This window comes from Uloborus diversus, chromosome 7 (genome assembly GCF_026930045.1).
Source record: "Uloborus diversus isolate 005 chromosome 7, Udiv.v.3.1, whole genome shotgun sequence".
Classification (NCBI taxonomy): domain Eukaryota; kingdom Metazoa; phylum Arthropoda; class Arachnida; order Araneae; family Uloboridae; genus Uloborus; species Uloborus diversus.
The window spans coordinates 161,865,741-161,882,686 of NC_072737.1; the positions used below are offsets into that span (position 1 = coordinate 161,865,741).

General features: G+C 36.5%; 1 protein-coding gene across 1 annotated transcript in view; it reads left to right on the forward strand.

Annotated features, from left to right (window-relative positions):
* LOC129226966 (uncharacterized) overlaps positions 1 to 16,946 on the forward strand; it is a 70,353-nt gene that overhangs the window by 42,068 nt on the left and 11,339 nt on the right. The window contains exons 4-8 of the mRNA XM_054861595.1: positions 5,584 to 5,658; positions 7,943 to 8,624; positions 11,751 to 11,835; positions 13,976 to 14,221; positions 14,921 to 15,198. Coding sequence (XP_054717570.1) covers positions 5,584 to 5,658; positions 7,943 to 8,624; positions 11,751 to 11,835; positions 13,976 to 14,221; positions 14,921 to 15,198 — 1,366 coding nt within the window. The remainder of the gene's footprint in view (positions 1 to 5,583; positions 5,659 to 7,942; positions 8,625 to 11,750; positions 11,836 to 13,975; positions 14,222 to 14,920; positions 15,199 to 16,946) is intronic.

Here is a 16,946-nt window from a genome sequence, read left to right on the forward strand (position 1 = left end):
TTTTGTTACATTTGACGAAATTCGCATCCTCAAACCACTAACAAAAGCAGTTTCTTCAATTTGACGAAATGTTCGCTCGGAGCATATCCCTGGAACTGGTTTCGTCAAAAACGAAGAAAATTTCGTCAAATTTGAAAGTCCATTTTTGAGAGTGTGTGTGTGAGTTTGTAGGTGTGTGTATGTATGCGTGTGTGTGTAGGATATGGACGCAACCTGGAGACGGTTTTCGCAAGAGGAGCAGCATCGTGAGGAGCCGGTCGACGGCGATGCTGCAGAGGGTGCTGACGAGAAAATAAAATCAGCGTAACGCTAAAAAAAGTCAAATCAGAACAATAAGCAATCGTGATTGCTTAAAAAAAAATCGATTGTAATGGGGTGGTTTCCTTCAGTCAAAAGTACTACTTTTAGTCATGGGAAAACTTTTAGAAACTATGTATTGCTCCAAGCAAACTAGACGTAATCAATTTTTATCATGTTTAGAGATATCCGAATATTTCTTCTCCAATTTTTTAAATAACGTTGGAGTAATTTTTGTGCACTTTTCGACATTTCCGAACTGTTTAAATTTTGCTTTTTCATTTCAATTTGTTTCTTGCGTTCTCTTCCTTTTGTTTTGCTCGAATTTTCTCTTTAAGTGCGATAGCTAGAATGACAGGTTTTAAACTATTTAGGAGCGGAGTGCTTGCACTTTCGATTTCCGGCTTTAGATGGCCGTCTTTTTCTAAAAAACGTACCCCTGTAACAATGTCAATGTCAATTGTCTTAGACTCATCTAATTCAATGAGATTTCTCACGTTTGAAGACTGCTGTGCATTCTCACTATCACAGACTAAATTCATTGCTGAAGTGCTGGGTTTGGTAACAGTTTCATATTTATTGTTTTCACTATTATTTTGGTCATTAACGCACTCGTCTCTAACGGATAAAAGACCGGGGCAAAAAGTGATACTGTCACAACGTGCCTCTTTGACTTAGTCCCAACTAAGGCCCCTATATACACGAGTCGACGCATCAGCTTAAGATTAGCCGTTTTGGATCGAAGCGCGTGTTTGAGTGGTTGTCTTTCCTGGTGAGTTATCGCGTTTGGTGATTGTTTACTGTGAACAATTATTAGCGGCACGTGAGTTGTTTATTAAATAAATTACTATTTTCGGCAAATTTGGCGAAATCCGAAACTTTTCTGTGGTAACCCTAGCATTGCAACAATGAAAAATCCGATCCCAAATGGCTAAACTTAAACTGATGCGTCGGCCTATCTATCTATATAGCGGCTCTAGTCACAACTAGCCCCGTGTTACGCCATTTTGAACTTTACTAAAGAGTTTCCGAAATATTATCATGATCAGCAAATGATATGCCTAGAACAACAGCTTGAAACATAGGTATTTAAATAATGTTAGGAAAGTTTTCACACCTCAGTATCCTTAGTGCCAATGAAAATTCCAACGCAGGTCACAACATTTACTTTTGCTGTTAAAAAGGCAATAAATATTTTTTTCTTTGAAAACAGTCCGGCGCTTTACTTCTAAACTTACACAAGGCACTGAGACCATCAATTTGTTCGCTCACATGATGCGACAGGCGTCGAAACTTTTTGGCTCAGTCAGGAGGCTCAATGGCAGTACTTGCCCCTGGCACAACTAACCCCAGTCATCCCTACATACATAAGAACAACGTATTTGGTGATAAAACTCGCATTTAAATAATATTTAAATAGTGTTAGGAAAGTTTTCGCACCTCAGTATCTTTAGTGGCAATGAAAATTCCAACGCAGGTCACAAAATTTACTTTAGCTGTTGAAAACACAATAAATATTTTTTTCCTTGAAAACAGTCCAACGATTTACTTCTAAACTTACGCAAGGCACTGAGACCATCAGCCTCTTCACTCACATGATGCGACAGGTGTTGAAACTTATTGGCTCAGCCGGGAGGCTCAATGGCACTACTTGTCCCTGGCACAACTAACCCCAGTCATCCCTAGATACATAAGAACAATGTATTTGGTGAAAAAAACTTGCATTAAAGTTATATTCTCTTATTTTTGGCAGTGCATTTACATGCATATCTTCAAAATAATGGTGGATTTTTTTTCCCTTCGGACTAAATGAAAAATAAAATATTTTTCTAATGAGATATTTTCTATGTGTCAATTAAAAATGTGTTTGTTCAAATGAATGAGTAAATTTAAAAGAAAAATAAATAAATGAATACTTGATAATGAAACCAATGAACGAATAAACTAATTAAATAATAAATGAAAAATTATCATATTAGCTTTGTGCTACAATATGATTAAGGTGAAAAAGCAAAGTAAATAAAGCACAAATATTGGAGAAAATACAGCATATAGCTATTTCAAGGCTACAATGGAACCTCTTCATCAGTTCAAAAAGCTCACCAGCACAAGCAGAAGTTGCGAGAGAACTGACAACAACCAAGTGGACACCGGTATTTATACCAAAGAGGGCCAACCTTTGGTAGGCCCTCTACTACATAATAATAGCTAATTAAATAATAGCTAATATAATTAAATAATAGCTAAGAAAGAAATATGAGTGAAAAAATATTGAATGGATAATAAAATAAGTGAATGAATGAATAAACACACAAGTGACTTAATTAATAAATGAATTTGTAAATGGTTAAATAGATGATTGAAAAATTAAACGAAGTGAACTATTTCATTTTGCCCCATCTACTTGCCCTGCATACGCATGACTAATCGTACAAAACATTTCAAATGTGATTAAACTCAATATTAAATAAATATTAAATACCGCATCGAATATTAGTATGTCTCAATTAGTGCTTCAAATGCTATTGACAAGAACTTTATTATTTAATAATAACAAAAAAAAGTAAAATCTGTGACCTACTTCGCCCAATTAATTCTAATTTGAATTCCGAAACTTTGAATTCAAATTGTGTTTTTCGCAATCACGAGTTGCGACAAGACCCTACTGATTAGAGTTATTGTTTCTAGAAATGCCCACCCCCCCAAGCATGTCCCCCTCCTGGGTGGTTACGTGTGTATAGTTGTGTGTGTAGGCTTACGTGTGTGCACGTAGGCGTGTGTATGTGTGTAAAGGCGTGCGCACGTAGGGGAGTGTATATGGGCATGCGTGTGTAGGACACCGCCCAGCAAAAGTGGATTCCGGTGGACGGTACTCAGGACCAGCCACGCCGCCGCCGGTGGACGGTGGTGCTGCAGCCCTTGTCCAAGCTGAAAAAGGAACCGTAACGTCAAGGACAGTCAAATGAAAGCAATAAGCAATCGTGATTGCTCAAAAAAAAAAAAAAGATTTTTGACTTAATATTACAATATGAATATCAAATTTTGAAAATGTCCTGTATTATAACATGTTTTGATCTTCAGAGATAGTCCTTTCCTGACTAGAATAAACAAACGTGTGTTACTACATAGTCAAAATATTACCAGATTATTGGTAATATTTTGGTTCTGTATTATAACTTTGGTTCTGTATTTGGTTCTGTATTATAATTATTGGTTCTGTATTATAACATGTTTTGATCCTCAGAGATAGTCCTTTCCTGACTAGAATAAACAAACGTGTGTCACTACTTTGACTACTACACAGTCAAAATATTACCAGATATATGAGGCTAAAAACTGAGTAAATATTTCACCATTTCACTTCGCCCTACATTCCCGTACAGCCTACATGTTTTTAGCGAAACGTAACTTTCAGATAAAAATATTTTATCCAATACTGGAGATAAAAATAGAGTTGTTTTTTTATGCTTTTTATATGAACCCGAAGAGCTTTTACTTACGCTATTCACAGACGAAGCACTTTTCTTGATGTTTCAACTCGATTAATGGGTGTGTTTCTTTTCTTGTAGCTATACTTTAGTAACGTGCAGAGGGTTTGCAGTCAATATTTTATATTTCATGAAAATATCATATTTTAAATAAAAAAGAGGAGATAAATTTAAAAAAAAATGTAATGATCAGAAATTACCCGGGTCGCTCTTGAACTAGGACTATCATTTTAAAAAATGGCGAGGAAAAAAAATCATATTAATTTTTGATATAATACATGATTAAGGGAACGTGGGGTGATATAGTGAAATAGTTAAGATGATAAGTTTTTTCTAAGTCAAAAAAAGTTGAAAATTCGTTTTTAAAACTACAGTACATAAAGAAAGAACACTGTTTTTTTTTTTAAATAAAACTTGCATTAAAATAGATTTTTTTTTTTATTTTTGGCAGTAAATTTTCGCTTACAAAAAAAAGGGGAATTTATCCCGCTTTTTATGGCAAAGTGAAAAAAAATATGTTTGTTATGAAATATTTTCTGTTCGATTATTATTACTTAGACTCGGTAAGTAGAATGTTGAAGGAATAAATGAAAAGATACTGAAAAATATAAAACGAATAATTTAATAACTAAATTAATTAATGCATGTCGACAATTAAATGTGTGCATAAAAGAGTGAATTAATGAGAAAATAAATAAATAACTATGGTAATAAATGAATAAATAATACGCAGGATATTTAATAAATGATTGAACAACTAAACAAAATTAACTGGTTCACTTCGCCTCATCCACTTTGACCGAATGTACTTAAATAATTGTGCAAAATATTTAAAATGCAAATAATATTAAGATTACTTTAATAAATGCTGCACCGAATATTAGAAAGTCTCACTTAATATTTCAAATTTTAATTTAAATAACTTTATCATTAAATAATACCAAAAATAATGTTCAACTTCCAACAAAATATTACAATAAGAGTATCAATTTTTGAAAATTGCTTGGTTTATCATATTTTATAATTTTCTGAGGCATTTTTTTCTTGTCTGGAATCGACTACATGTGTTACAACATAGTTAAAATATTATTAGACAGGTGGCGCTAAAAGCAGAGCAAAATATTTCACCATTTCACTTTGCCCCGCTATTTCACTTTGCCCAACATTCCCCTACTTAAATACTCCCATTTAGGGCCGTGGTAGCCCGATCGGTAGAGTGTCGGATTCGGGGCCGAAGGGTCCTGAGTTCGAACCTCGATGGTCGAAGATCCACCGCCGGCATTAAAGGAGACTGGGCGACGTTAAATATGCTCGTGGTCTCAATGTCATCCCAGTGAAACTATACCTCTCTGGGGGTGCTAGCACCAGGTAGCTATTAGCTCCTGGACTAGTTCTAAATTCTCATTAACTGTTCGATCCGGTGATGGTGCTACCATCTATCGGTATAAAAAAATAATGGAGGCAAGGCACTTAGTATGCAGTCCTCGACATAAATACAGTTGTAGTCAGTTGTGACTCGGAAATCGAAATAAAATCGAAATGCTCCCATTTGTTTTGCAAATACCTTAAACTTATCAATTGTGAAATTCACGTTTGTATTTGAGAAATATACATTTCTCTGTTTTCTGCAAAACCTAACTCGCTGATAAAAGTATTTTCTTCGATGCTGAAGATAAAAACAGAGTTGTTTCTTTATTCCCTTTATGTGAATTCCGAGAGCTTTTGCTAAGAAATTCAAAGAGGAAGTACTTTTCTTGATGTTTCAATTCAATTAATGTATGTGTTCCTTTTCTTGCAGGAGCTTAAAAGGGAACACGCAGCTCCATTCAATTCATGAGGATGCTTTCTCAGGGCTAAAGAATGTGAGGACTCTGTGAGTAAATTTTGTTATTTAACACCTATAAGTCATGCATGCAAATGTTTGATCAAAAGGCAAGTGCGTTTGAATGTAACTATTACTTAAGTGGCTCTACATTTTTTATTATAGTATCGCTGATCTATAAGGTCAGCGATCTTAAAGGAATTAAAAAATGCATGTTTTCAGTTTAAAGTCCTAATGCATAATAATAAGGTATTTATTTATTTGTTTAGTCACTTATTTGTTTTGAAGTTTATTACATGTTTTGTTCTGTATTTTTGTATTAATATCTAAACTATGCATCGATTAATGTATCGCAATTTTTTTTAAATCACATTTATCTGCTGATTTGTTTCTAAAACATGTAAACAGTTCTCTACTTTAAGTAAGGTACAGGGGTACTTACTGAATATACCTGCCTTGCCTGCAATATTCGAGTTGAACCGAACCATTGCTTCGGTCACTCGTCTGGTCTGCGCTAATTCTATATTAGCTACCAGTTTGTTTGGCACTCTTGGCTTTCTTAAGAGGTTTTCCACCTCCAGCTCAGTTAGTCCTATGCCGGGCTGATGATTGCTAATAAACACGAAATTGCAGTCCTCGGCTGGAATTGACTGAGCTGTCTGTGTATTTTATGTAATTCTCAACTTAATGAGAAATTAGTCCAATAAACGAATTACGTTATTTATTTATTTTTGAAGTGTTTAACATTACTTCGTACAAAACAATTCAAAATACAACTTCGATTTAACGGTATAAGATTTCACGATTTCTTCAGTTTAATGATACATTTCACTGGTCCGGATTTGACGGCATTGAATGTTTATGTCTCCTTGATTTAACGACGATAAATTTTTGTATTCCCTGGACAATCGTTAAACAAGGGTAGATTTAGAAATGTTTCAAGGAGGGGGCGGTTGAATTTTTAACTTGTGCTTTGGGGGAAAAGAAGACTGACACAGAATTTTCACCAGAAGCAACTGAAATATCGAAATTTAGCCAAGGAGGTCTCTGAAAATATTTCTTTAATTTTCCGCTGAAAGAGGTATTCCAAAATAGTGTTTTAGAACTTCAATTTCGTAATATTTCCGTAGAAATGCTTCAAAAACTTTACCCCCTGACATCATGAAAGACAATTTAAAATTGCCTTTTTTTTAACTTCAATGTCGAAAAGTTTCCGAAAGTGAGATTGGAACTCCATTCCATTCCTTATCGTCTTCAAAAAAGGCCTAACTTTGTGTTTTAGGACTTCAATTTGAAAAAATTGCCTGTGCAAAGTCCCTCAAGAGAGGGGCAATCGCCCCCATTGCCCCTCCCTTGTATTCATCCTTGTCGTTAAATCGGGGTTTATTAATTTGCGCTGCCTTCGACCCAAACTACTTGTTACGTTTGAATTCTTTTTAACTATTTGTAAATTTTATGATTATTTTTGAACTTTTTTGGGAAGCTTTTGGATTTCGGAGAAAGCTTTTAATAAATTGAAAAGCAATCAATTTCAATATTTATTTCAATAATATTCAATTGTGATAACTAAATTGGGAAAAAGTTTGACCTATAATTGTGGCGACTGCTTTGGGATGGAGGGTGTATTTATTATACAGAATAATGTATTGTAATTGACTTTTAACTTGAAATACTTCATTTGTCGCTAAAACACATAGTTAAAAGCTGCCGTATGCAGGTAAAGAACAGTAACTGCTACTTTTTATTTATTTATTTATTTTTATTTTATTTTTTATCTATTTATTTTTTTTTATTTTATTTTTATTTATTTATTTATTTATTTATTTTTCTTGCAGTTTTATTATCTACTGTACGTTAGTTTTATTATACAAGCCTGCTTACACTGTTAAAAAATTTTCCGGAAAATTTACGGTAATTGTTACTGGCATCCATGTTGCCAGTAACTATTACCGTAAAAATCAAATGTTACTGTAAAATTTTACGGTTTCCTCGGTAGGCCACAGCAACCAGTTGGCGCTGGGATCGCTTATTTCTCCGGTATAAATTACCGTAAAAATCAGCGATGCGTCGGCGATGCGATTTTACAGTAACAATTACCAGAAAATCGTCCTGAATTTTTAACTGTGTAGTTGGTTTACGCTGAAAATCACTTCTAATTCCAACATTTCCCTATTGCTAGCACTGAATCCAAAACGTGTTTCTTAAAGTGTCTCGAAAACTCATTTCGGCTGATACTGTCCCTTATCTGCCCACGATAGAATACAGTTTTACATCTTAAACTTTAGTTTTTTTTTCTTTTGTAATGCAAGAGAAATAAGATAACTTCATTTTACAGAGACCTGTCTGAAACGAGCATCAACTACCTGCCAGTGAAAGGTTTAGAAGAACTTGATGTGCTGAAGCTCACCGAGGTATATCCTCTGAAAGTGTTCCCTTCGGTATACCACTTCAAGTACATCAAAGAAGCCTATCTGACGTATCCCTACCACTGTTGTGCATTCAAGTTCCCAGCGACGCATGATCCGGAGGAATTTTCAAAGTACATCGACTTCAAGAAAAACATGGAAAATCTGTACTGCAGACAAAATCCAAGCACAACGCCCACAACTTGGTTGGCTTTGGATGCAGAAAAAAACGTCAGGCGAAAAAGACGGCTTCATCAAATATTGGAGAATTCCTTTGAGCCACCTATTGATAAAATCGGAAAGTATGCTCCATTAGTGAATTCCAGAACTTATTATTCAACGAAGGGAGAGAACCACGTGGGGACAATTCAGTTTCCAAGACGTGGGGCTCAAGGCAGCCTGAGCTTTGTAAAAGAGCGTCATAAGAAACATAAAGGTCATGTCAAACTTTTAAGAGGCGCAAGAATGGTAAAGAGGAATGATTTCCATTTTCGTGAACGAGGAGTTCTTGTAAGCAGAGACAGTCAATCTATTGCAGAAGATAGGCATGACTGGATACGCAGAACGGCGGAGTGGGGAAGTATTCCCAAGTCAGAAATTAACATTCACCAGGTAATTTATTAATATATTCGATTACTAAAATACTTACTGATCCAGTGTTGCCCTGGTATGTAAATCAATACCAAATTTCTCACTGACACTTGAACAATTAAATTCTTTATATAGGATGTGAAAGAAAACAAAGCATCACCCCCACTTCAAAATTAAAATAATAATAATAATAATTTGAATTTTGACCTCTGGAATTCAAATTATGTTTTTCGCAATCACGAGTGTGTGTGTATATAGGCATGTGTATTTATGTGTGTGCGGGGTATGTGTTTGTGTGTAGGGGTATGTGTATGTGTGTGTAGGCATGTGTGTTTGTGTCTGTGTGCAGGCATGAATGTGTGGGTAGTTGTGTGCATGTTTTTGTATGTGTGTAGGTGTCTGTATTTATGCGTGTGTGTATGTGTTTGTGTGTTTGTATGCGTTTGTGTGTATGAATGCGTGTGTGTATGTATGCGTGAGTGTATGTGTTTGTGTGTGTAGGTGTATGTGTGTGTGTGTGTGTATGTGTGCGTTTGTGTGTGTAGTTATGTATGTATGCGCGTGTTTGTACGACATGGACGCAACCTGGAGACGGCTTTCGGAATAGGAGCAGCATCGTGAGGAGCCGGTCGACGGTGATGGTGCGGAGGGTGACAGTGGGAAAATAAAATGATAGGACGCCAAAAACAGTCAAGTGAGAACAATAAGCAATCGCGATTGCTCATCCCCCCCCCCCCTCATTTATTTCATGAAGCAGTGAGAAGCAAAGGAATTTAAGTGCCAAAACTAAAAAATTTGGAGATAAGCAGTAAAAATTATAGGATAACCTCTCCTTTGTTTTAGGGCAAAAGATGAAACTAGTAGCCCTGGTAGTTGTTGTTGTACAGCACGACTTTGAAGAAATTTACAATGGGAGCTTGCCTACGATTTAAATTTTATACTCGTTTTATATACTCAAAACTTAGAAACGTTCACTTTATCCCTTTGCTTGCACTGTCTCAAATTATAAATATTTTTCGTTATTAGTAGTGTTACATTAGCACTACTGATAGTCAACTTGAGCAGAGCCTTTTAAAATGAATTAGCTAGACGCAAATACTTCAAGTGTTCTAAATCCTCAAGGTTTCGATAAAAGCCTCATCTTGCATAGCTTTTAACGAGTTTCAACGTTGCATAAATTTCAAATCGGTAAGGAATATCCTTCGTCTAGAAAATAACATTTTAAAAACAATTTTATGATTCTAAATTTATATTTAGAGAGCTTTAGAAAATTTTTAACATTAGAATATTCAATGCATAATTTCCTGGACTTCGAAATACCTTTTTCTGAATTGAGAAAAGATCCGACACAAACTCTGAATTTGTATGCAGAATCTTCAAACAAACAAATTCACGTAGTCTTATATAGATAACATATTAGCTTTCCCCGTAACAATTAAAATGGTTAAACGAAATAAAGAACATTGTAAAGAAAAAAGCAAATTTTTGTAAATTTAAGTGGTTATGTTTTTTGTTGAAATAGAAAAGATAAAAATGTGCAAAATATAAAAAATAAAAAAACAACTATGTATATAAGCTTAAAATTTTATTTATAGAAATGAAGAGAAATGTGATTACATTTCATTTATTTTATGCTGTGTGAAAATCTATAAAAATGCCATGGGATAAAAAATAGATATGCTTTTTGAGGATTCAGAATGATTTAAAGCAAATATTTATCTGCCTTGATACTAAAAGCTTATGTAGTTATGGTGCTATAAGAATCTGCGTATTAATGTTGCAAATCATTTCTTACTGCTCTAGAAAATAGTCTTACTCCTCTAGAGTCAACAATATCGCTTAATATTTGCCTTCGGCGACCGACTTTCTTCCATCTTTATATCTTCGGTTGCAATTTTATCAGTTTTTGTGCACTTAAGCTTCACATAAGTATTTAAAAAAGCTAATAGTCATTAAATAAATGAAATAAAGTACTAACATTATAGGTTTATGACCTTGTGGTGCCGCACTAAGTTGATATGGAATATGTCATTAAATCCATTTAATATTTAAAAAGAAAGAAAAAAAAAGCTGTTCGCAAGTAGTACATTTATTTCATGAAAGTACATTATCTTATCCAGTTTCTAGAGGAAGATACAGACACACACATATATATATTGCTGACATTATTTTGTGCTTGTAATTTTAAAACTGGTTGTGTATTAAAAATTAGATAGCTAATTTTTATGCAGGATCATTATTGTTAGTAATTTTCGTTGATTTCTTTTACACTAAGAACGCTTTTTTTTACAACATAAATTTTATTAGGTGTCTCGGAGTAACCTTGTAAGAGCTTTTTGACGTTGTTATTTCTTATTTTAATTTTTCAGAACAAGGTATTTATTTAACTTATAAGTTGTTTTGAATGCGTAAGAAATGATGACAAAAGTAGAAGATATTTTCTTTCTTTTAATTAGTGTTTTTACTACTTATTGAACTATCAAAAAAAAAAAAGTTGTCCCAAATATTATTTTTCCCAAATAAGTAGTATTAAAGTTCGTAAATATTTTACAGTTTTTGTAAATCGCGAGGCATGTTAAACTTAATTAATTTGAATTTTGACATCTTGAATTCAAATTATGTTTTTCGCAATCACGAGTATGTATGCGTGTGTCTATCTAGGCGTGTGTGTTTGTGTGTGTGTGTGCAGGCATGAGTGTGTGGGTAGTTGTGTGTGTGGGGACTCCAGATCAGTGGACTCCGGAACTCCTCTGACAGCTCCTCCTCTGTTTTACAGCTCCAGTTGATCAGCGCAATCAGTAGCGAACACGCGCGCTACTCAACTCTGCTCAGGAGAGTTAACTCACATGCGCTCCATCGAAGCGAGGTTGTTCCTGGAGAGCTTGCGACCAGGTGTTTCGCCCGACAGCGAACCTTTCAAATGTTACCTTTTACTGTTAAAAAGTTTTAATGTTTTAGTAGCCTTTGCTCAGTTTTTAATGTTCATGTAGATCTTTTATAAAAATAAATAGTTTTAAAGGATAAGCATTCTAGCGTCCTTAGTGGTGACCCGGTGAACTGTAAATACGCAACCATATCAATGTGGAGTTAGAGTTGGTGCTGCTACGAGACTTTAGTTATGCCTGCTGTTGTTTCGAGCTACCTTAGCGACTGTTTTCCGTTTTCTGGTGCAAATGGATACTTTCAGGACTGACGCTAAATGTCGGATTTCTACTTCGCAACTGGAATGGAGGTGAGTTATCTATTTCTGTGACCGAGAGAGTTCCCCCCCCCCCTCACAATTTTTTGTCTTGTATTTTCATTCTGTAATATGTCTGAAAACGAACAAGCAGCTCTTAACGGTTTGCAACAGCAAATTACGCAGTTGACATTGCAAGTTGGGAAATTATCTCAAGAGAGGGGTCGCTCGCCTTACAGAAAGCGGTCTAGCTCCCGCGATAGAAATGACAGCAGAAACGGGCAACATACTCGGGGCAATTCAGATTTTTGTTTCTACCACAATCGTTTTGGTCAAAAAGCAAACAAGTGCAGGCAACCTTGTGCATTTGCTCAAACAAAACTTGTGAGTGCTACCACTCACGATGAGAGTTATAGCAAGATGTGTTTGGTAAACACCACAAATCGACTCTGTGTTTATGATCAGAGTTCGAATACCAAGTTCCTCATAGATACGGGCAGTGATGTTTCGTGCATTCCCGTCAAGGGTAATCAGCAAAATTGTCCAAATGCTTTTGAATTGTTTGCTGCAAATCATTCAAAGATAAAAACATATGGTAGAAAACTGCTGCAATTAAGTTTGGGTCTCAGACGTGCATTTAAATGGCACTTTATTATAGCTGATGTTTCTATGCCCATCATCGGAGCAGATTTTTTGACACATTTTAATTTATTGGTCGACCTAAAACGCAAACGATTAATTGACGGTATTACCAAATTGGGTTCCCGCGGTAGTCTTGACTTTAGCCAACAGACAGCAGTTAAAGTAATAGTAGAAAATTCTATTTATCATGCTATTTTAAGTAAATATCCAGATATAACTACGCCTAACCCAAAATTTAAATGTGTTAAACATTCCACCGAACATCACATAGAAACAGTCGGTCCACCCGTGCATAGTCGCCCTAGGCGATTGCACCCTAAGCTGTTAGATACAGTTAAAAAAGAATTCGAGTTCATGATTGAAAAAGGTATTTGTCGATCTTCGAAAAGCCCTTGGTCGTCTCCTTTGCATGTTGTCAACAAAACTTCAGGCGGAATACGTCCCGTTGGGGATTATCGAAGGCTAAATGCTAAAACTGTCCCAGACAGGTATCCTATTCCACATTTGCAGGATTTTTCTTCTTCATTGTATGGAAAGAAAATTTTCTCTAAACTTGACATTTTTCGTGCTTATCATGCAATTCCAGTTCATGAGGAGGACATCGAAAAAACGGCAATAACTACTCCGTTTGGCCTTTTTGAGTTCCCTTTCTTAAACTTCGGGCTTTGTAACGCAGCTCAGTCTTTCCAGCGCTTTATTAACGAGGTTTTGAGAGACTTGGATTTTTGTTTTGCATACCTTGATGACATCCTGGTATTTTCAAAAACAGAGGACGAGCACGTAGGACATCTGGATCAAATTTTTCAAAGACTTAATGATTACGGAATTCAGTTAAATACTTCAAAATGTGTCCTAGGGGTACCTGAGTTGTCATTTTTGGGTCATATAATTTCATGCAAAGGAATAAAACCTTTACCAGAGAAAGTGCAATTAGTTTTGGATTATAAGGAACCAAAAACTGTAAAGGAACTGCGCGCATTTTTGGGTCTAATAAATTTTTATCGTAGATTTATTCCCAAGGCAGCTAAAAAGCAGGCTATTTTAAATGAATACCTTAAGAATACCCCCAAAAACACAAATAAAGAAATACAGCTCTCCGACGAAGCCAGAATTGCCTTCAATGAATGTAAACAACAGTTAGCTGAAGTAACCTTGTTGGCTCATCCATCAAATAATGCTGAACTTGTTTTATGTATGGATGCCTCAGATTTCGCGATAGGAGGTTCTCTTAACCAAGTAATCGATGGTGGTCTTCAGCCTCTTGGGTTCTTTTCTCGAAAACTTTCCGACACAGAAAACCGCTATAGTACATACGATCGGGAATTGTTGGCCATTTTTGCGGGGATAAAACATTTTCGGTACATGCTAGAGGGAAGACAGTTTTGTGTGTATACTGATCATAAGCCTCTTACTTTTGCATTTCGCCAAAAATCTGAAAAATCCTCACCTAGGCAAAATAGGCAACTAGATTACATTGCACAATTCACAACAGATATCCGTTTTGTTAAGGGGTCTGAAAATATTGCTGCTGACACTCTCTCTCGGTTATCAGTTTTAGATACTCCCTCTAATGTCGAGTCCTCTACTGAGCTTGAAAAGGCATGCATGTTTCCTGCCTCGAGTGTCAACCAGATAGATCTTCCTTCGTCGACGGACTTTGTTGCTATCGCAGCAGAACAGAAGTTGGATACAGAGCTACGGAAACTTCTTGTTTGTACGGCGCCAGAAAACAGCCTCAACCTACAGCCCATGCAGCTTAGCCAGGGCACAACTCTATATTGTGATGTGCGAGATGCAAGTATCCGTCCATACGTCCCAGTGAAGTTCCGCAGGAAAGTTTTCCTGAACTTTCACCGCTTGTCACACCCAGGCATTAAAGCTTCGCGTAAACTACTGCAGAAGCGTTTCGTTTGGCCCGGGATGCACAAGGACATAGCGGAATGGACTCGTGCTTGTATTCAGTGCCAGAGGTCTAAGGTGCACCGACATACAGTTAGCCCTCTGAAAAGCTTCAATCTGCCTTCACAACGGTTTAGCCACGTCCACGTCGACCTCGTTGGACCACTCACTCCTTCGAATGGATATCGTTATTTGTTAACTTGTGTTGACCGCTATACTCGTTGGCCAGAAGCCGTCCCTCTGGTTGACATTTCTGCAGACACAGTAGCACGACAGTTTTACAGAACGTGGATCTGTCGGTTTGGAGTTCCAGATTTCGTCACTACTGACCAAGGTAGACAGTTCGAGTCCGAGCTCTTTACGTCTCTTACAAAGTTCCTGGGAATCTACAAAATTCGGACATCACCCTACCATCCGTCTTCTAATGGACTGGTGGAAAGGTTCCACCGTTCCCTCAAGCAGTCGTTACGCTGTCACACCTCGACTCATTGGGATGAGGTTCTTCCTACAGTGCTTTTGGGGCTCCGAACAGCGTACAAAGCTGACCTTTCTGCAACCGCTGCCGAAATGGTGTACGGCTCATCCTTGCGTCTTCCAGGAGAGTTTTTCCAGCCCATGGACACCAGCATAGTCCTCGACCCTACCAAGTTTGTGCACAAGCTGAGAGACTGTATGTCATCCTTAAAGCCAGTGCCTACTAGTGCCCACTGCAAACGCAGTCCTTTTGTGCAGAAGGACTTGTTAACGTCGACTCATGTGTTCCTTCGCATTGACTCTCTACGAAAGTCTTTGGAGCCAACTTATTCCGGTCCTCATGAAGTGCTCGCTAGACAGGAAAAGACTTTTCGCATAAAAATCAACAACAAAGAGGCAGTTGTGAGTATAGATCGGCTAAAACCTGCTTTCCTTTGGGTTACGGATACTGGATCAACCCCATCACCTCCAGTACAACCTGAAAAATTGACTCCGGCATCCTTGGAACTACCTACTAGTGCTCCATCGAAAACCACAGAGGAGTTTTACACCACGCGATCAGGGCGTCGTGTTCGATTCCATAAGTATTCATAAAACGTTTCGTTGTCACTGGAGGGGGAGTACTGTGGGGACTCCAGGTCAGTGGACTCCGGAACTCCTCTGACAGCTCCTCCTCTGTTTTACAGCTCCAGTTGATCAGCGCAATCAGTAGCGAACACGCGCGCTACTCAACTCTGCTCAGGAGAGTTAACTCACGTGCGCTCCATCGAAGCGAGGTTGTTCCTGGAGAGCTTGCGACCAGGTGTTTCGCCCGACAGCGAACCTTTCAAATGTTACCTTTTACTGTTTAAAAGTTTTAATGTTTTAGTAGCCTTTGCTCAGTTTTTAATGTTCATGTAGATCTTTTATAAAAATAAATAGTTTTAAAGGATAAGCATTCTAGCGTCCTTATGTGTGTATGTGTAAGTGTGTGTATGTGTTTGTGTGTGAGTAGGTGCGTGTGCGTGTATGTGTGTGTGTGTAGGTGCGTGTTTGTATGCGTGTAAGTGTAGGATATTGACGCAACCTGAACACGGTTTTCGCTATAGGAGCAGCATCGGGAGGAGCCGGCCAACGGTGGTGCTGCAGAGGGAGGCGGGGGGGGGGGGGGGAATAAAATTATAGGACATGAAACAGTCAAGTGAGAACAATAAACAATCGTGGTTTCTCAAAAAAAAAAAAAAAAAAAAAAGAAAGACAGCTGCTTTGAGTATTTTTAGGCAGTTGTATTTAGAAACTTTGAATTTATATTGGTTTCCTTAAACTTGCATTGATTTCCCACCATATTTAAGCCTATTTGAGCAAAAATTGATACATCTTACTTACTGCATTATCAGCAAAAAAAATGATAGATTCTTGATTTATAGCATTGTATGTTATAAACCATGGAAATTATCACCTTTTTATATCGCGATTTTATTTTTGCACATTAATGAAACAAGTGCTTTAAAGTAAAACAAATGAAATTCATAAAACGACGTGAAATTCTTCTCAAACTAGAAGTCATCCCTGTCGCAGACAAAAGGATTTTCATCCTAAAAACAAACAAAAAATAAATAAATAAATAAATATAAAAAATAATAGTTTAAAAAACTAAAAATACACGCTTTCGTAGCAAAATGAACTAAAAAGTGAAAAATAATCTTTGGATGATAGTAGTTGACCAATCACTTAATTTTAATGGAATACAAAAAAGCATGGGGTGCTGTCTATTTACATTTTTGCTTGGACATTAGATGGGAGAAATTCAAGACAACTGATATAAAGCCCCCACGCTTTTTTGTATTCCATTAAAATTAAGTGATTGGTCAACTACTATCATCCAAAGATTATTTATCACTTTTTAGTTCATTTTGCTACGAAAGCGTGTTTTTTTAGTTTTTTAAACTATTATTTTATTTTTCTGTTTTTTAGTCTTATGTTGGAAAATTATCAGGCAAAGTCTTTTTTTTTGTGCGGTATATGAAAATTTTATTCAGATTGGGACTTAATTGACGAAATTATTCATGAAACGAGTGCGAGGTAATATCTCAAAGTTAAGACAAGGGCACCCCGATGGGAAGCTACTGTGAGTCATCGATGTATGTTTGCGGAAATCATATTTATATTAC